Source organism: Neopelma chrysocephalum, unplaced genomic scaffold, assembly GCF_003984885.1.
Source record: "Neopelma chrysocephalum unplaced genomic scaffold, ASM398488v2 Primary Assembly neopelma1_78, whole genome shotgun sequence".
Classification (NCBI taxonomy): Eukaryota; Metazoa; Chordata; class Aves; order Passeriformes; family Pipridae; genus Neopelma; species Neopelma chrysocephalum.
In genome coordinates, this window is record NW_020897739.1 from 2,037,672 (window position 1) to 2,057,625 (window position 19,954).

Below are 19,954 nucleotides of genomic sequence, written 5' to 3' on the forward strand. Positions count from 1 at the left end.
AAAAAACCCCAAAATCTGTGTAAGCAGGGTAATACCCCCTACTTGTACTCCAGTAAAAATAAACTCAAACCACAGCCCTTTCCTTGGATTTAGCATAGTCTTTTGGGTTTGTCACTACCTCAAAGGCTCCCCATCCTCTCCAGTGCTCTCTGCCCCTGCAGGTAAGTCACTCTCACTTCTCTGTCAGCTTAGGACATGAGCCTAGATAAAGTCCCAGACACTGTCAGCCTGTTCTATGCTGTTCCAGTTCAGGGGAGGCTTTAAAACAAGGTGACAAATGAAACTGAGACACTGAAAGCTGAATCATAATTGAAAAGACCAGGGAAAAAAAAAAAAAAAAAGGTAAAGCTCTCCCCTAACAAGAAAAACAATAGAAGTTCAGGCTTTGGAACTGTGGGCCTTCAAACCCGCTCAGGTGCTCTGTTCAAAGAGTTTTCTGTTTGTACAGTCTGTACCTTTGCCACCTCCACCTACCTCCACCTCAGGCTCCCCAGCAAAGGCTGCCTTATTTTCCTGACAAACAATTTCTACAGCACAAAAACATCTGACTTTCAGGGACAGTAGCTGGTAGCTCCCACTCCTTCCCCTATCCTTGTTTCCTTCCAACTGGTGGATGTGGATTCTTTTTAGAAAATGTTATTGTTTAAGAGAGAAAAATGCAAGTAGTCACCTTCTTGCTCCCACTAGAAGATTGTTAAGAGTTAGGCTATCTGTTCTTCACCTCAGTCCCTGTAAAATGCTTGCTACAGTCCCAATGAACAGCCTTTCACTCCAAGGCTTTATTGGTTTAAAAAAAAAAATTAAAAAATCATTATGCTGTGTTTCATGTTGTATTTGACCAAGCAGCTTTTCACACAGTTTGTGACCAGGACAAAAAACTATTTCAATGAATTCTCTCATGCACTGCTTTTGTGTGAGATGAAAGAAAAAAAAATGGGATGGGAAAAGTTAAACTTGGGTAAGTTTTCTATACGTAGCATATCACCTTTTGTATGAAGAATTCTGAATTCCTTAAAACTCTTAAACAACATTTCTATCAATGCACTACCTGGATACCATTCTTTTCCTAGAGAGCAAAACATTAGTTTTATGAGATTCCCTGAGGATCACAGCAGCTCACTGGAGCTGCTGGAATCCAGAATATAAGCCAGGGATATAACACCAGTTGCACAGAGCACAGCAATTACCACTAGGTTTAATAAAATGATAACAAATTACATTAATCAGACAAATATACCACTAATTATAAATACTAAAATAATAATTTCTTCGACTGAGTAATGAACCATATGTAATAAATAATAAAATATTTTTACCTAAGTGACTAGTTTTTTATTTGACTGTTATTCTAATTTTAAATCTGTGTCTACTAGTGAGTAGTTCTGGTTTTAGATATTTGCAGTTCTTTCTTAGGCATCGTACCTCATACAGCTGCAAACAAACAGCATCTATGAATCCAACCTGCATGCTGGGAATTTTGTTTTTCTTCTCTCTGTTCATTAGATCCTGCAGATAAGAAGTAAACAAGCTCTGTGTTTAAATCCATTAAATAAAAAACCCAACCAAAACCAAGGAGACAGGCTGGAATTAAAAAGCAGCACCTTAAACAGCAGAGCAAACTCAGCCCAGTGGGGTATCAGTAGAAGTGTTACAATGCAGGCAATTTGACTGCATGACTTCCCTTAGGAGATTTGCTGTGGATTAACAGAGCCCAAATAACTAGAAACACAGGCAAACTTACTGGGTTTGGATAGGTTGCAAATAGGTACCAATTCAGGAATGTATTTCCCAGACAATTTAGTAATACTGATTTGAATAAAGTCTGTTCTGGTTCAGAGTTGATGACACACACTGCTGGTGTCTGAGAACCACAGACAGGAAGACAGGGGAAGAGTTGGTCCTATATTCTGGTCAGTGGGAGAAATTGGGGATTTTGAGGTGCTGTTTCCAGAAGCCATTTTGCAAGAGGTGATTCTGCCACTTACTGTTGGTTCTATGTTGAGTTCCTTCCGCTCTTTATCTCCTTGATCAAAGAACTCAGTAGCTACAAGCTCAGCAATCTGTAAGAGATTTCACCCATTAAGAGCTCTAATGTGGATATATCAGATTGGGGACCCCCCCTAATGAGACTCCAGCTCTGCATTCCACCACTGCCTTTGCAATAAGGGTTGGATGGAGGAAGCAGAACCTGTCATGCAGTTTGTATTTAGTAAATCTTAAAAATGAAGCATATACCCGTTGCTGGACTGGCCATGGTTTGGTTATGGCTGATAAATCACAAGCAGTCATCAGCATGGCTCTGTAGAACAAACAGAGAGAAATGTATGAGCTACTGTATGGTGAAATGCATGGAGACACCAAGTCAAGTGATTACTAAAATAGAATTTCAGGGAAGATCCAAGTCAGAAAAGCAACTGAAATTAAAGCAGAGTTATAAATGTAGCCCAGGCCTGATGCTGTGGTAGATGTCTCGATTCTTAGTCTTCTTTTTTCTTCATTGCCAGTAAGGAATCAGCTTCAAACCAAACTGCCTGTCCTGACTCTTCAGTTACAGGTTTCAGAAATTCACTGTTTAAGCATAAAGTATCAAGAGCAAAACAACATGGTTCCTAGACAGGGACCCTACACTCTTTAGGAAGAACAAAAATGCTCACGTAACTTCATATGATACTTAATAAAGTTTATTCTACAGGCTGCAGACTTAGTAGTTCAGGCCTAGGGAGTTGTTCAGTGACCTATATGACAGTGCCAGTTGTACAGGCCCAGAGCACACACTCCTGCTCACAGAAACGTGGCATGGGGAAAGGGTACCTAATAGTATCAGCTGACTTCTTAATCATTCTGCTTTTACTTACAAAAATAGCTCCTTCTGTGTAGGGTCTTCCCAATTAAACTGCTTCTTCCTTAGAAGTTCGAAAAATTCTCCTCTCCTCCTTTAAAAGAAGTAAAAGATTTTGCAGCATGATGACACGATCCAAACATCCAGCAATGACTACCCAGCCAAACTTTCCTCTGACTTACTTTATGTACAGTGCTAGGTCTGTGGCAAGAATGGCTTGTTTTATCATTTTCAGTGTAGCCTTGTATTCTTCAATGGAAAGGTTGCTGAGAATCTGATTTCCCTTCAGAAAAAAAGCCAAAAAGCAGTGTTACCAGTAAAATGGGCAGCAGCACACCAGTTTGCTAAAATGTCTCTTAAGCTACTCAATCATTATGAGTTGCTCGCTGATGTCATTCTTTTACCCTGCTTCCTTTTGCAGATTCCCCAATTTAAAAATAAAAATTCCAGTCTTCTTGAGTAATGGCAGAAAGCTGCATAGCAACAGCATCAAGATTGACTATTACAAAATGAAACTGTAAACAGAGCAACATCCAAGCTCTCAAGTCCATTTCATTCATCAAAATCAAATTTGCCATGAGCTCTACCACAGCATTTCTCTTTCCTCTTCCTCCCCCTCCCCGAAGCAGAGGAGCTGTGACAGATTCCAGTACCTGTCTATGCGTCTCTAGTAAATGAAAATATTTTCCTTTTGTGAAGCAGCATAAATAACAAGCTGTTAGACAGAAAGAAAAGCTCAGCAGCCTCCTGTTAAACCAAAGCTGGTGAAATGGCAATTTGCCTCAATTTTTTTCCCATATTTGCCCATCTGAATAGGAAACAATCATTACAATACAAAGGATGCCAGAAGTACCATACCTGTGGTGTGAAAGGAGCAGTGCTTTGAAATGACTGTGCACACTGAATAACTGGGCTTCAGAATTAGTTAATAGCATGAAACAAGAAGAATGTCATTTTATTTGCATATTTACTTAACTTAGGTTTGGCTTCACTTTGGAATGTCAACATCAGCAGTGTTTGGTTTGGTCTCATCAGGGCTGCTTTGTGTATGTGTAGGCTGGAATGTTTTTTGGAATGAGAGCAAGGACTTGGGTTTGTTTGGTGGTTCGTAAGAGGTCATGAAATGGCAACAAAGCCTTTTGTTTCCCTTGGTCCAAGGAAGCAGGTACCCGAAAGGATATTAGCAAGGCTTCCCTTATCAGGCAACACTTGGAAAGGTTTGGTGGAGCTCAGCAGTGGAAATGGGATTTCCAAGCTGCTGCATTTGCTTTCTTTACCCAAAAAGGAATAAAGAGCACTTGAGAATGTATAAGGGTGGGATTCTATCCAGAAGCTAAAAATAGAAAGTAGAACAGTTTCCTTCAGCATACAGAAGAATGTGGCACTCACTGGGCTATTCAGGATCATAAGGCATTGATCAAAATGATGATGCTCCATGATCGAGTGGCAGTACAGCTGGGCCAGCGGATGTTCGCTTCTGAGGAGTAAAAAGACCCATTAGATGGAGAAATCAAATTAAACATCCAGAAATAACTTCCCTTTTAATGTCCTCTTCACAGGAGTGTGGATAAAAAGACAGTGCTGTTACTTTGTCAGAGCACAGACAGCTCTAGTTTTCTGCCTTCTGTACCTCTTGAGATCAGCTGCACACAGGGAGGGAGGTTTTATAAACAGCTCTTGTACGAAAAGCAAAGGTAACGAGAAGAGTTCATTCACAAGCAAAGTTTAAGCGACAGTTTTGGTTTCTCTAACATCCTAAACACCTGTCTGGCATATTTAGTCAACTCAACTGCCGGGCTTGTAAATAATAATGCAAACTTAATAGGAAACCCACTGATACCAATGGAAAAATTCCTGCCGACCTCAGTGTACTGCAGTGCAGAGGCCCAAAACGTTGATCAAGTAATTTCCTAGTGTTAGTAACTACTGGTGTTTCATCACCACTATCTTCCTGACCAAACTACTGCAACATCTTACCTACCCTTTGCCCAGGGTAAAATCCAAAAGGAAACAAGGTGTTGGTTGTACTACAGGCAGTGAAAAAACAGCATTAAACCTGCTGTGTGGATGTAGAATTTAAAAATATCTTAGTCTAGAAAATAGAATTTGCAGTTTGAGTAGCTTTAGACGAAGCACAGAAACTCCTCCTCTTTCAAGGATTTCTAATTTCTCCCTGTTGCATAAGGCAGTTCTTAGTTTTTGCTGCTGTATCTTCATTTTCAGCCCCTGGTCCCACATTGCTCATACCATCTCTTCAACTAAATCTGCGTTCTTTTGGAAGTCTGTTTTGCTGCTGATCCTGAATCAATTACTCTATTTATAATCTGACCTACAAGTGTTGAATCATGTAAGAAATTCTTTTTTAGCATATAGTTCCATGTGACTTTCTGTACGGTTAAGGATCATTCACATGAACTAGTGGCTGCAGGATTGGGTCCCTCTGTGAGTGAGTGCACAGAGACTCAAATAAAAGTCATGAGAGGAGACTCTGGGGATTTAAGAAGCACAAAAATGTGGAGAGAAAGATGGAAAGACAAACAAAAATGCGGAAAGGGAGATTAAAGGATGCAAGCCCCTGAGGATTATGGGCTGGCTGCCCAGCACCTCCTCTGAGACCACCACAAGAGGAGTACAGAGCAAATCTGTTTGCCTGTTTCTGTAAGGAAACAAACTGTAGGATGGTGCCAACACATGCTGGGTGAAATTCCCATTGAGTTAAGTGGGATGTGTACTGTGTCTCCTAAAGTTCATCCTGACTGCAGAGAGAAATATGTGAGAAATATCTTAGGTTATCTTCCCAAGTACTGCACCAAACTAGAGCTTGCTCAGTACTTACAGACAAAGGACACCACTGCTTTCTCAAACATGCATGTTTGGTTATCCAGCTTTCGTACTTTACTTTATCCAGGCTTCCTACTTGACATGTAGGATTGGAGGAAAGAGAAAAGAACCCCCCAGCATATCTACCAAAGGGCTTCTAAGCAGCCCCTTTCCTGTAATTTCCACACTGAGGACCACTTTAATTTTTGAAACCCTGCTGCTTAAGGAAATCATACACTAAGTATCCACTCTCCCTGCTTCAAAGGAAGAAACAGAGAATCTGTTCCTGGAAATAAAAACCTTTTCATTTAGATTTGAATGAGAGATTTAAAAAAAAACTGACAGAAATTTCTACTGAACAAGAATTATTAAGCTGTGATCATCTCTGCTTTACAGCATGTGCAAATGTTAGATTTTGCTGTCTATGACACTTTCCCAGGACATTTTTGAGAGGAGATGACGCATCTCCAGATGTCTTCCAGGAAATTTATTTTTAAATAAATAAAGCAAAAAATAGCTAACTCGTTCCAATCACTGCAAGGCTACAGTTGCTGCTGGGATCCCCTATTAGAGAACTAGAAAAAAGTTACTCTTTCAGTTTTGTGGAGTTTGGGGAGTTTGTTTTGTTTTTTTTCTCTTTACAACATCAGTCAGTGTTATTCTGAACATATATGTGAAAGGCAGGAATTCTGCTTCAGCTTACTGATTTTCTGCCTTTCAGTATTCTCTGCCTCAAACAACCTTTTCCTCCCTCAGTATCTTACTTCACACACTGTGAGAACAGCAGACCACTTCTTCCAAAGGGCGCTTCAAAACCACTCTCTCAGACAACCCAAGCTCAGTGCAAAACAGTCATACATTTTTAATGTGATTTTAACTATGCATCTTATCCAAATCAGCCTGGAATTCTCAAAGACCATGGCTAAACCACAAGTAAAACAATCCAAGTCCGAAATGGTCGGGAGACACCTTTGTGTCCGATGGCTGCAGATCTCAGCGCTGTGCTGGCCCACAGCATCAAATCCGCTCGGTTGTCCGTAATTTATCTGTGATTTTGTCACTCACTTGTTTTTATTTCACTTGTCTCAGCCTTGCTTACCTTTGTATGTAAGAGTTGTTCACTCCCCTGTGATCCAAATCGTGGCTCAGAGTGGCGATCAGCAAAGCCAGTGTTTCTAGGTCAGTCAGTTTGCTCTGGGTGGAAAGAGCAATGCAAGAAGTGAGCTGGGGATTTATTTTGCACAGTGGGTTTTATATCTACTTTCTAGCTAATGAAACCTGTCCTTAGTCTAGTCAAAAGACAGTTTGGAAAGGCTTGGTTTTATGTTTCTCCTAGGAAGATGTGTCCCCCAGTGCTTGCTCTCCCCCTCGAACTAGGAAAATTTGAGAGGTTTTATGTTCAATGCCGTTCAGACTCCGGAATCTAGGACATGAGAATCAGCGTGGAGTGAATCCAGGGTAGTTGGGAATAAACAATTTATGGAAATTGGAGTGGAGACTGACAGGATTCCAAAAATAGCAAGCAAACTATCCAGATCATCAGAGATTGCTCGACTGCACACAGAGCAAAACTACCCTGTCCATTCCAGCACAGAAGGAAGAGGAATGCCCTTGCCTTTGTCTCTTCCAGCAGCTTTTGTCTTTTTTATTAGGGAAATGGGGAAAGAAATGCCTTTTCCTTGTTGATATTGGGTTTTGACCTACAAATGGGATTTATTTACGCTCTCAGAAGTGTTTACTGGAAAGTAGTATAAAGCAATTAAAAGCAACTGTCTGTAATCAAACTGAAGAAACACCTTAATTCTGAATGAACAGAAACATTCTGTTTCCTTCAAGAATGTAAAACTGAAACCTAAAAACATACTTTGGATGAATCCTGAATCAGTAGGGATTCTAGCCCTTCAGTAGGGATCATCTAGTCCTTCAATCCAGCCCTAATCAGAATGATTAGGTTGTTTTTTTCAATTATTATGTGTCTATTAAGTGGAAGGTTGAAAATTTGTTCAGAAGCATTGAAATGAACATTTAAATCTTTATTTCTGCATTTTTATCTTCTGTTGACTGTCTAAAGCTGTACTCAGCTCTGTATTTGAACTTAAAAAATTTTTCCAGTTGAATATTTTATGGAAACATCCAGAAATAGGGTCAGGCTTTTCTCCCCCACCTTTTTGACTTGCCTGTAGCGTAAGTGTTAACTTTAAAGGACATAACCATGTTTGTGCCTTATTTGGGATATTCCCATTGGGAACATCCAGCTGACCATTTCCAGAGAATTTACTGAAACTGGGTACAAAACAACATGTCAACAGTTTCACAAACTAAGCCCTTAAAGCCAGAAGTCTTCAGCAGAAACATTTTGATTTCTAGCAGTACCGTGGAATGATGAACATCTTACTGGCGTGACAATCAGAACTATGCATCATTATATCATTTGTTTAGCCAAAAGATTCTTAATACAGAAAATGTACCTGAATTTTACCAGATTTCAGAGCAGCAAACATGCACTGGGCAGTATTAAAGGCATGTCTCCAATTGTGGTAGGCAACATTCTTCCGATAATTTTTCTTTACACTTAAAATCCATCTGCAGAGAACCTTTAAGAAACAGGATCAGATAGTTTAAATGTATTACAAATCCATTCTCTTTATGAAAACCAATCTCTCCCTAATCCCACTTGGAAATTCTCTTACAGAAAAAAAATATTTTAAACTCAATTAAAACTTCAAATTCAACCTACTTTTAACTGTGAACATAGATAAGAACATGCTTACAACCACTGGGGCAGCCTCTCAGTGAGTTTGTGATACTTGTGGGTTTAGTTTTTTGTTACTAATGGCTAAATGCTTGTGTCAGAAGCACTGCTGTTAATTCAGAAACTGAGGTGTGCTGAGCTAACTGGGACAGAAAAAAAAAATCCTTCTTTACAATGACATATTTGATAGAGAAGATACATTATTTAGTTATAGAGTCCTCTCAAGAGCTGTTCTGAAAACGAACATGTGGCTTTTGCCTCCTATCAGCTTGCCAAAAACCAAGCAGAATTGGACTTTGGAAAGCACATAAGTATGAGAGAAAGATTACTATATTGCTGGGTAGTTTCTTTTCTATGCTGGAAGAAAGCATGTCCTAGGTGTTTTACTCAACAGTTATCAGAAGTTGTGGGTTGTACTTTACTTGTAAGAAAGTGACAGGTAAGAAGGTCAGATAAGAATTTAATGTTCACTAGAACAGGGTCCTTGGTTTAAAGCCAGGATACTGGATACAGCATACTGCTCCATGTTAAATGCTGGCTGAGAATCCAGGCCCTGGCTTGCTCAAAATTTTGAGTGTTCCTAGTGAAAGATGTTGCGCTGACAGAAAATCCAGTGTCATTCACCCCCAAAAAGGACTCCATTCAGACAAAGGCAGCAGTTTTCTCTGCCTTTCCACTGTTTAAAAGGACTAATAGGCTACTGCCAGTTTTCTTTAGCTCTAGTGTGGGAAGTTTAAATGGTACCTTCAAAGCTGTCAATGTTCTCCTGCTTCTACTGACACGTGGGCTTGCCTGTCTATTCCCACGGTGTTCTTTTGGTTTTGCTAATCCATTGCAATTGCTCCACTAGGAACTTGAAGCCCTCCCATTTTTGGACTCCCTGACTCCCTCTCTTCTGTTGGGACATATTCCTTAAGGAAGTACAAGTGTTTGACCTTACTACAAAGGTAAACCAAGTACTGGGATATTCCAGAGGTCAGACTAGGTAATACAGTGATCCTTTTGGTCCTTGAACACTACTAATCTAAATTGGTCTATAAACCACTGATCTAGAAAATAAATACATGTTCTATTTAACTAATTTGTTAGCCTATGAAGCCCTCCAAATTAACCTTGCATTTGGATAGTGAACTTCGAAAGTTTTCTTGGAAAAGGTATAAAGCAAAAATAAAGTATAAAAACGAAGGTTTTTACACATAGATATTGTGTGCATTGACTGAAGAGGCTGAAGAGATTATCTATTTTGCCTCAGGGCTATAAGTAAGAATACCTGTCTCAATCACCTCTGACAGGTGCACATCTACAACTAGATCTGTTGGTTAAAACCTTCAGGGAAATTTCCACAGCCCACATAAGGAATCCGTTTCAGTCTCTGTTATCTCCACAACTATGAATTTCCCTCTAAAATCTAATCTAATCTTATGTAGGGAAAGACTAAGATAGTTCCTACCTTATATGGACAAAGTGAACAATATTATTGTCCTCTTTATAACAGCCTTTCCCTTACTGAGAAGTTGCTGTCATCTCCCTCCTCAGTGTTCTGTTTTCCAGTCCATTAATCACAGACTGTAAAATTATTAATCATTCAGCAGAAAACTGAGGACAGACCCCAATACTTTATATAACTTCCCAGTTTGCTGACTGCTCTGTAATACAGATTCCCAATTCTCTTTACTGGGGTCATTTCCCAAATTGTCCCAAATTTCTAAGAACTCCTGGTCTCTGTGTGTGAAGCAGTGTTTGGCAGCGTTCATACCTCGTGCTTCATCTGGAAATTCTGCACCAGGTTGAGGTCTGTGAACATGCGGATCGTGCACAGCGTTGTTTCAAAGTCTGACAGCTCAAAGTCACTGAAGTAGAAGTCGGTCAGGTTGAGGCATTGTGCAGATGGCACCACAGCAGCCTGGAGAAGAAGGAGAGGACACAGCTTAGCACTGGGAAAGAGAAAGGATAATGTAAATACCTGCTTTGTAAAAAGAGAAGGGGTGAGACACTAAATTTTACCTTCACACGATGCTCAAAAGTGATGATTACTTTTATTTACTTCCCTTAGCCTTCCATGTTTAATATTATCTTATTACCTTAGATTTAACACACACTTTTCCATAGATCAAGAGGATAAAGGAAGAATTACCTGGTCAGTCAGTTATCTAAGTCACCTGAGGCAAATTGCAACCAAGAGTGTGTGTGAAATTGGGAGAATGAGAAAATAAGGCAGTGCAGTTGTGTGTTTGTTTTTATGAATGTGCAGACATCAAAATCTGTAACTGTTGCCATTTTTCTAAAAATGACAAGGAAAGAGATGTCAGTAAAACAGATTTCCTGACAGGATCCCCATTCAGAACAATGGTAGACAGAATATGTCCACAGGCAGAGGATATGTTCCAGCCCTTTCTCAGGGCTGGAAACCTGAAAAATCAGGGTTCACCTGTGACCACTAATCTTTAAAACCTATGGACAATGGTTTTGGTGCAATTTGAGTATAATCATAAACTTTAAGCATGAAATTTGAAATTACAAAGTACACAAAAAACCCAACTCTACTTTTTTTAATCTGTATTTTTAGTTATCAGTAATATCTCTGGGTATTACATGTATTACAACTCTATGTATTACAACTCTACTTTTCCTAGTCCTAAAATGCAGAGTATAGGTGTTGGTTGCCCTGCAAAATACAGGTGTTAAGGTTATGCTAAGTCTTATCCTAACAAAATAAATGTCTACAATATAATCACATACAAAAATCAATGTCTTAGTCTACAGAAAAAAATTCAGTATAATTATTTTTCTGTAAAATTAAAGGTGGAGTTCTCAGTTCTTCACAGCTGTTTCACCTCAACCTGAGTGTGGATCAAAAAAATCAGGTAAATCTGAAATGGTAGAGGAAATAAACATCTGTGTTTATCTTCCTCTTTGTAATTCTAGGGGAAAACATTTCTCCTAGAAATGTTCCAGCGTGGGGAACTGTGTCCCAGGAGCCTGAGGCACTGAAAAGGAAGCATGTGTCATAATCTACAGCATTTTTACATGTAGCATGTAAATCCCCATAACTACATCCACCAGTCCCTGTTCCATAGAAGTTTGCTGTTACCTTTCTTGTGTGTCAGAATTGGAAAGTCATGAAAGATTATGAAAACCAGTATTTACACAGGGGGAAAAAAAAATTCTTGTACCAGTAATTTTGTGTCCCTCTGGATTCATGTGGTATCTCACCTGTGAGCACATAACAGAGCTGTATGTTCAGTGGCAAATAATGCACCTGTTCAGGAACTCTCCTGACATGATTTTGAAAATCTGCAGCTGCAGGCTGGAATTTCACAGGGAAAGGGGCTGGAAGGACACACTAGGAGCTGAACAGGGCACCTCGTGCCTGTGTTCTCACTTCATTCATAATTTATCTTTCCCTTCCTTGATCTCCTGCCTTTGACCCCACAACAGGAAGTTTCACTTCACCTGAGACATAAAAACCCCTGCACTCTGTAGCTATTCAGGTGGTATTTAACCAGATTAGATATTTCCTCTTTCCCTTACTGAAGCCAGAAGAGTGTTTGGCCCCCCATTTTGTAGCATTTTAATTTCAAGTTATTGAGTATGGTCAGCTTCTGTGAGCACTGAGCAAACTACAGACTCTTGCCCAATTTCTCCACCTTGGGAATATTATAAAGAGCATGAAATAGTCAAGAAAAGAAGAAAATGTGCCAAGGAATTCCCCTCTTTGCATAACTGTGACTTTTCAATTCCTATTGCTTACTAGAAGCATCGTATTAATGGTAATTAGTAGTGAATAATTAGTGACTCCATTTCATTGCCTGGTTAAGTGTAGAAAGTAATTTTTAAAACTTGTCTTCTATTGTGAGTGACAAACCTACAGATCAAGCTTATAACTTCGTGTCATACACCAAGGCACTCCCTTCAAGGATCCCTCAAACCCAAGAACAGCCCATTCTGGAATGTACTAAAGTGAGCATGGTGAAAGGCCAGCAGGGATGCACAGGGAATTCCTGACGGAGCTCAAACGGAAAACTGAAGTACAGAGAAGGAGGAAGTGGGGATGGGCTACCTGGGAAGAACATAGAGACATCACCAAAGTGTGCAGGGCTGGACATGGGAAAACCAAAGCTCAGCTTGAGTCAGAACTAGTGAGGGATGCAAAGGGCAACAAAAATTCCTGGCAGCAAAAAGGCGGCTGTGGAAAACATGGGAGCACTGTGGTAACTGAGTGGCAGCTAGGAACAGGTTTGCTTTGTTTCGTTTGCTTTGTATGGGAAAACACAGGTTGTATCCAGGCTCAAAGGAGGTGACTGATGCAACAGGACATTCTGTAGCATGAGGAAAGTGAGAAATTTTACTACAGCCTATTCCACAATGCAGATGATGAAACAGAATAGGACAGTTTCACTTGGAATGATTTTCTAGCCCAATGACCTGATGAAGCATCTGCTTTCTGTGCTGTCAGGTTATTTAGAAGCAAAACAGAGCAAATCACAGAAAGGTATATCCAGAAACATCACTTTAATCTATTTTGTCTGGCTTGATACAATGATATGAATGCAAAATGAAACAAATAAAAATTTGATGAGAGCAGAATAAAAAGGCCTGTGCTTGTGCTCTAGTCCTGTGTTGTCTGGGATGTCCTGAGAGCCTGTGGCTGACACAGGCCAGGACTGCGTTAGGAAGCACATGGACACGTAGTGGAGGTAGACACTGGCCCAGTTCTAGGTTTGCTGTGGTTCTGTTTTATTTAGCAGTCAAGATGTGACCACAGAGCTTATAACCCAAGCCCTGCAGAGAAACCCCAGGAGATGTGTTGCATTCTGCTCTTGTCCACGGCTCTTTCTGGCTGGGCAGCAGCCTGGTAGGACTGAGGTTCAAAAGCCGTGTGACACTTACTATTCTAGAAATACCCGTAGTCTTACACCTTGTTCCATGGCACCTTGCTTGTCCAGACCAATCCCATAATACCCAGCCTGTGATCCCCCGTGTCTGCCTTCCTCTCCATCCCTCCCATTTGTTTTTGTGCAGCAGGGGTGATGCTCTTCCTCCGACAGAGACCTGGAGAAACTAAGCCCATGCTGTGCTTTGAACTGCGCTTGAAATCACAGCTGTAGTTATTCCTTAGGCAGTGCTTTCTACACACAGAATTAAACATGAGCAGAGCAGGACACTGCACAGAAAAGCAGCCGTAAAAATAATAAAAATAAAAAATCACTGCATTAAAAATTAAATACAGAACTTCCAGCAAGGCCATAAAGCTGCGCCCATCCTTGGGATGCTTGAAAGGGACCAAAGCTGTGAAATATACAACATTCAGACTTAGCTCCAAAATGAAGAGTTCTCAGCATTTTTTCTGGTTCTTGCAGTGCTCTGGCCAGCCTGTATTTCTTCTGATTGAGGCATTGTAATGTTTCCTTTTGATGTGATCTACTGATTCAGCTCAGGAACCAATCAGTATAACCCTCACTGTTAGTTTTATTTCTGGAAGATGTGCTTCTGTGTGTTTCAGGATCACATGTGTGTGAAAGACTGCACTTTGTTCTATTAATGGAACATTTCTATAGTAATAGTAAAAAATTCAATTACCACTGTTACCTGCAGCTCCCTCGTTTCCTCCTCAGCAGCAGAAGCATGGTATGAGAGAACCTACAGAAAGAAAGAAGCAGCCCTTAGCACAAACAAAAGAGCAGTGTGGTAAAAGGGTACTTTTCTTAAAGCAGATTTTTCAGCACTGCACTGCGTTTGCTGATGAAATCTATTGTCCATGCAGGGCCCACAAGGGTTTTAAGGGAGCTCTCTGAATGCATATGGGGAGATATCTGCAACTTGCACAAATCTCCCACAGCACAGAACCTTCTGGAGATAAGTAGGCCAGGAAAACGTAAATAGTTTCTATAAAAGTGCAAAGAACTCTGATTTTCTCTTTGGAAAGATTTCGTGCCCCACTTTCAAAGACAAATAATACACGAAACAGCTATAATTATGAGCCTGACATTGTTGCCATAGGAATTCTTTCAGGAGTTTATTCAGACAGAGAAGAAAGTTTTGCCCTAACTGAAACTTGGCACCAAACTCTGAAAGACAATATGTTTGTTTTAAATTAACTAAATAAGCTCATATTTTTTAGCTCTTGAGAACACGGGTCATGAAAATGTTATGGATTATTTTAGGCAACTAGAGACTGATTCTTTTTTAAAGAACCCATCCTATGTATTAATATATAATCTGTCTGGACCTCCTGTATTGCCCATAAAGTGTTACAGTAGGACAGAGAATTTCTAATTTGCAATATAAACGAATCATTCTGACAATAATTTTACCCCCTTTTTATTTAACGTGACTTAATATGGGTTTATTTGAGAGTTGAAATGTTTCTTTTAGAGGCTATGGGGTACATAATCCCCATTTTAGGAATTCTGCAAATACTCTGTTTACATAATGAATGTCAGGAGATCCAAAGTCTATAAAGTTTTCACTTTCAGCTTCAAGTTATCGCCTCTGAGTAATTCAGCTGCTCAGACTAAAGCCCCCTTCAGCTGTTAAACTGAACAGGAACCAGCTCAAAGGCTGAGAGCAGATGATGTTCATCCTGACATGGTTTGCTGGAGTCTGAGGAAATTGCTGCAAGCCTACAATAACGCTGCTGTTACTCTGTGTGTCCAAAGGGCTGAGCCAAAATCATCACAGAAAACCTCAGACAAGAAAAGGAAGCCCCTAATCCGCCCAAGCGTTTCCTGTTCCGACGCAGCACCCGCTGAGCTGCCCGTGGGCAGCCTCAGGGAGAGGAAAAGATGGGCCCAGCTCACCACTGAATATCGTGAGCGAAGTTAAAACACAACACCAAAGGGAACAGTCTGCCGGCACATCCAGAAACAAGCGGGAAAATTCCCGAGCAACTCCACAGGCCAAATTCTCCTGGGGGAGCACTGTTTCTGTCCTGATGTGTAGAGCAGACAGGATCTGGAGAAAATCAGTTTGGGGCTAATGAAGGACCACCTAGTTGTGGAGCTCACCTCTAATGTCACCATCTGTTTGGCCATGGCTCTTTCTACAGCCTCGTACATCTGTGTGTTCTGGATCCCCAGCCCACAGAAGATGACGAATGCTTCCAGGAACTGCTCGTCATTTCTGTTGAAAGCCTTGATCTTTCCTGAGTTTTCTTCCATCTTGTTCACCAGCTGGCAAACGCCTATGGCAGGGGACAGAAAGGAAAAGAAGTAATACAGAAAACTGCCACCATATCGCCTGTTGTAAGGAACAGCAAGAATTAAGTCTGGGACAGTTTAGCCTGCAGTATAAACCATCAATATACATAAAAGGGACACATGGGAGTGCTGTAGGATTTTCTCCTGTTTTTTTTTTAAGAGTAATTTCAATGTATTATAGAATGAATGCTAAAACATATATGAAACAATTATATTTTACAAAGCAGATTCAAAAGTATTTATTGGGATTTGTAAACCAAAAATGTAGGGCTTTAGAGACTTGATTATCCTGTGAAATTCTAGGGTTGTTTTCATCCTAACTTTTATTATTAATAGTATTCTAGATTGATTTAATCCCTAAAGACAATTTGTCCTTTGGAGGCTAATTAAATTTTTGCAACCATGCCAAAAGAACATTTATGAAAGTCAGAACAGTGGTACACAGAGTTTTTGCTTCCTTATTTGAGTCAGTACTGGAATTTTTTTTTAAGTAAATGAACTAAACAGAGAATACCCAAGTTGAGGTTCAAAGCTTAAGCAGTCGCCGAATCCATGATAATATGATTGAATTCCAGCCTGCTCCAAACACTGCTGAACTCCTTGAAAAGCATCTTACTGAATTCAGCTTGTTAGGCTCCAACTTGTTGACAGCTGCATCTGTTTATTTTTTTGTTAAGACTTTCTGGACTTTTCCGTGCACACTGAAAAGTCTGACAGGTAACTTCTACCACACCTTGCTGCAGCTTAAGTCCCTGACACCATTTGAAGCAGAGGGAAATTCAGACATACACCTCCCTTTAGTTTTGCTCAGCAGATGGTAATTTCTGCTAAAAAGCAGAATATTAATGAAAGCAGCTGCATTATAAGAACATGTTCTCTTTGGCCAAAACTGCTTTGGGGGTGATTATTGTCTTAAGTGAGTGCAAATGTTTTCTCCCTCCCATGAGTGTGAGTACGAACAGTTTGGAGCATAAAAGCCAGCATTTTCCTGGCCAACTGCAAATATATCCCAGGGATTGCGTTATCTGAATATTGCAAACAGGATTCTGAACCTTAATGGGATGAGAAGACTAGATCACAGAATCACAGTAAAAAACATAATCCCAGCAAATAAGGATTCAAATAAGGGACAAGATTAACTTTCCCTGGGAAAAAAAGAAGCTGATTTATAAAACTCTATAGGAAAATCCCATGAAACTCACTTTCAGTTCTCTGTTTAGCATGGTTTATGACATTATAATTATTCCCATAACAACTGTGATGTCATGAACACAAGATTAAGACCCAACAGTGAATATGCCACAAAAGTAAATGAATTCCTAAAAGACACAGCATTTGGATGCACAGAGATGTCTCTTAAAAAAAATAGAGAACTGCAGTGAATATACTATGTAGTACTTAAGACTCTTTAAATACCTTTCAAATACTTCCCCAAAGCACTGAGATTCCCATATATTACAAATAAAGGAACTCCAAAGTCTTTTACTGGGACAAAGTTACAAAACCACAGGAAAATTCTATAAAGCTTTCACCACATACCTGAGAAATGCACAAGTCAGGAGAATAAAAAAGTTCTTTTCATCTTTCTTGCCAGTAAGATCTGCTTGGTTTTGCTGTGGACAGTTTTTCCCACCCCAATCCCACTTCCCAAATTCTGGTTTTGGCTATACCACTCTTAAAATAATTTTAAAAAGAAACCAGACTTATAATAATAGTCATGGATGCTGTATAGTGTGGCAAAGGAGCTTCTGGATATTGTCCCAAAGACAACTTCTTGACCTTGCCCTGTTAAATATCTGAACATTAGGCAGATGTGAAACCAGAAGAGACTTCAAAGAACATTTCCCAATGAGAATTACTCAGATTTGAAAAACCCACCTAAATGGGTGGCCTGACTGAAACTCTTGAACTTCCATAGAAAATCCCAATAGAAAAAAAAATCCATGAGATCAGTAGCTCACAGCATCATGAAACATCTCTAATTAAAGCTCAACAGTTCAGTCTTCACCTTGGTCTACTAGGGTTTGCTAGAATATTTAAATAAAGTAATAAAAGAACTCAGGAAAGAAGCTAATACCAAAACTCCATTAGGTGAAGAGGATGCTTCTCTTTCTGCTTCAAAGGTTAAAAAAAAAAAAATCTGTCTTCACAAAAAAGGGACCTCATATTTACTATAAAAATTGGGCTCTGCAGTTTTGCCATAATTCTCAAAGAAAATTATTTGAAGACCATTAAATATGCATTCTTGGAACTCTTAACATTTACTTGCCAAATTTTGTAAAGCTGAGTAAGTTGGATTCATGCTACTGTCTAGGGATCAGTATGTTTTATCTTCTGTTTGCTTGTGGAACTTACTGATGCCAGGAACTCAGGCTGATACTCATTCTACTCTTTTGTAACTTATTAGGTTTATACTCATAATTTATACTCAGGGTGGACTCAGAGGACTTATAATTGAAAACATGATAATTAAGGATCTTTTCTCCTGGCTTGAGATTCCACGTTGCTTGGATTTTACTGTGGAGCACATAAATATTTCTATGAAATGTATAATGACATTTTTGTAGAGATACCTACCTATCACTTTATTCTTTTTCCCATTTTTTATTGGTGTACACAGCAAACTCTTTATGTGTTGGCTTACATTTTCTGCACTGTCATTCTGTTAGACAAACAAAAAAAATACAGTTACAATTTTAGAGACGAGTGTTCAGGTGGCTGAGGGTGGGTCTGCAACTATTCTTTGCTTGCATACTCCTTCAAAAGGAACCATGTCTTCAAAGAGTTTGCACACAAACAACAAGTAGGAAAACTACTACCAGCTAGGCCAACATTCTACATCCTTCCAAAGATTTTCCATCATGTCTCGTGCTCCAGTAGAAGGAGAATCAATTTATTTGGGGAGTGGAATGTTGGATCAAGAAGACAATGCCTCTTTTTCAAATACCTGGTGAGAAAAGGATGTAATTCTACTCTGACTGCTCCTGGAATAATGTGGCAGCTGCTGAGAAGTACATTTGGTCCAATCTCTAATTGTATGTGACACAAAAAATGGGCACACATTAATATTTCCAATCAAAAGGTTATCTTGTTTGTTTTTTTTTTTAACTATTGTTGCTCTGCTCTCTGGTGCTGTGCAAGGACTGTAGATAGGATCTTGGCAGGCGAGTGCACAAACACTGTGATTCTTACAAGTGGCAATAGGAAATGTGATTCTTTAAAGAAATCATTAAAGGATTACATCATGCCACATACTTTACACGACTCCAGCCACTTAAGTACTACTACTTAATAGTAGCCCATTATCCAGAGGGTTATAGGAATAACTCAGGAGCAGGATTGTTTTCTCAGCTGCAATACCTGTGCAATCAGCTGTAAAAAAGGGAGATAAGAATCAGCATCTCTCCCTAAAAGTCAAACAGGAGAGGACTGGAGATGAAACCAGTGCACGGTGCTAAATAAAAATGCCTGACCCAGTATTAGTGAAAAGGAAGGGGAGTTAGCCAAAACCAGACTTAAATGCCTTTAAGCAGTGTTGTAGATATTTGAACTTTGTCTCCACTGCACTAACTTTGTTCGTTCAGGGAAGAAGACGGACACCTGCCAGCTGAAGCTTAGCATTTGGCTTCTGTACTATCCTTGGAAATGGCCTGAACCTGAGGCAACCTCACAGCTCAACATCACAGCACAAATAAACCCAAGCTGCTCTTCTGCCTCGTGCCATTTCCTAGGCAGTTCAGGCCACCAAAGCACAAAGGTATTTTCATGAGGTGACTACAGATGCTGTTGAATGTCCTCCAAAGACAGAGGCAAGCCAGGGTTTCTAGGGCACTGGGAACACCTGGGATTTCCCTCACGTCAGGGTTCATCAGCTTTCAAAATATTTAGCCTCCAGCCTTGCCTTGGGACTGCTCCTAAGCAGTGGTGCAGATGCAGTCACTGTGTGCTGAACAACATTATCCAGAATTCTTTCTAACAGCACTACTATTTTCTTTTTATGACTTCCTTGCATAAGGTGAATTCCAGGAAAAAATGCAAAATAACTGTACTGAACAGTCTGTTTTAGACAAACAGTTGTTTGGATGACTCTCAAGGTATTAATTTTATTTTTAAATGTCTTCCAAATAATCAGCTCTTTCTTTACTGATCTATACAGTGAATCCACTGGATTCTGTCTGTACTTCCAGTCCTGCAGTTAAGAGCTTTGGGCCCTGTACTGCAAAGTGCTGAGCACTCCTAGAAATCCACTCCAGAACATTCATGAAACCTTGCACAGAAAAAAAAAGGGAAGCAACAGAGCTCCCCACCACAAGCCTGCCCCTTCTTTCCACTTACTGGAACAAT

At 39.9% G+C, this 19,954-nt stretch overlaps 1 protein-coding gene and 1 long non-coding RNA gene across 7 annotated transcripts in view; one reads left to right on the forward strand and one right to left on the reverse strand.

Moving 5' to 3' along the window:
- Positions 1 to 19,954, forward strand: part of LOC113970678 — a 112,945-nt gene that overhangs the window by 15,211 nt on the left and 77,780 nt on the right. The gene's annotated exons all lie outside the window — the stretch shown is intronic.
- PDE5A (phosphodiesterase 5A) overlaps positions 1 to 19,954 on the reverse strand; it is a 50,224-nt gene that overhangs the window by 5,770 nt on the left and 24,500 nt on the right. For 3 of the 4 annotated variants that reach the window (XM_027689811.1, XM_027689814.1, XM_027689815.1), the window contains exons 9-20: positions 18,188 to 18,272; positions 15,419 to 15,594; positions 13,992 to 14,051; positions 10,168 to 10,314; positions 8,128 to 8,253; positions 6,759 to 6,853; positions 4,229 to 4,316; positions 3,022 to 3,122; positions 2,856 to 2,933; positions 2,236 to 2,299; positions 1,986 to 2,060; positions 1,423 to 1,506 (exon numbers count right to left, since the gene is read on the reverse strand). In XM_027689811.1, the coding sequence (XP_027545612.1) occupies positions 1,423 to 1,506; positions 1,986 to 2,060; positions 2,236 to 2,299; positions 2,856 to 2,933; positions 3,022 to 3,122; positions 4,229 to 4,316; positions 6,759 to 6,853; positions 8,128 to 8,253; positions 10,168 to 10,314; positions 13,992 to 14,051; positions 15,419 to 15,594; positions 18,188 to 18,272 (1,179 nt within the window). The remainder of the gene's footprint in view (positions 1 to 1,422; positions 1,507 to 1,985; positions 2,061 to 2,235; positions 2,300 to 2,855; positions 2,934 to 3,021; positions 3,123 to 4,228; positions 4,317 to 6,758; positions 6,854 to 8,127; positions 8,254 to 10,167; positions 10,315 to 13,991; positions 14,052 to 15,418; positions 15,595 to 18,187; positions 18,273 to 19,954) is intronic. The other variant, XM_027689813.1, reaches the window with a different exon arrangement.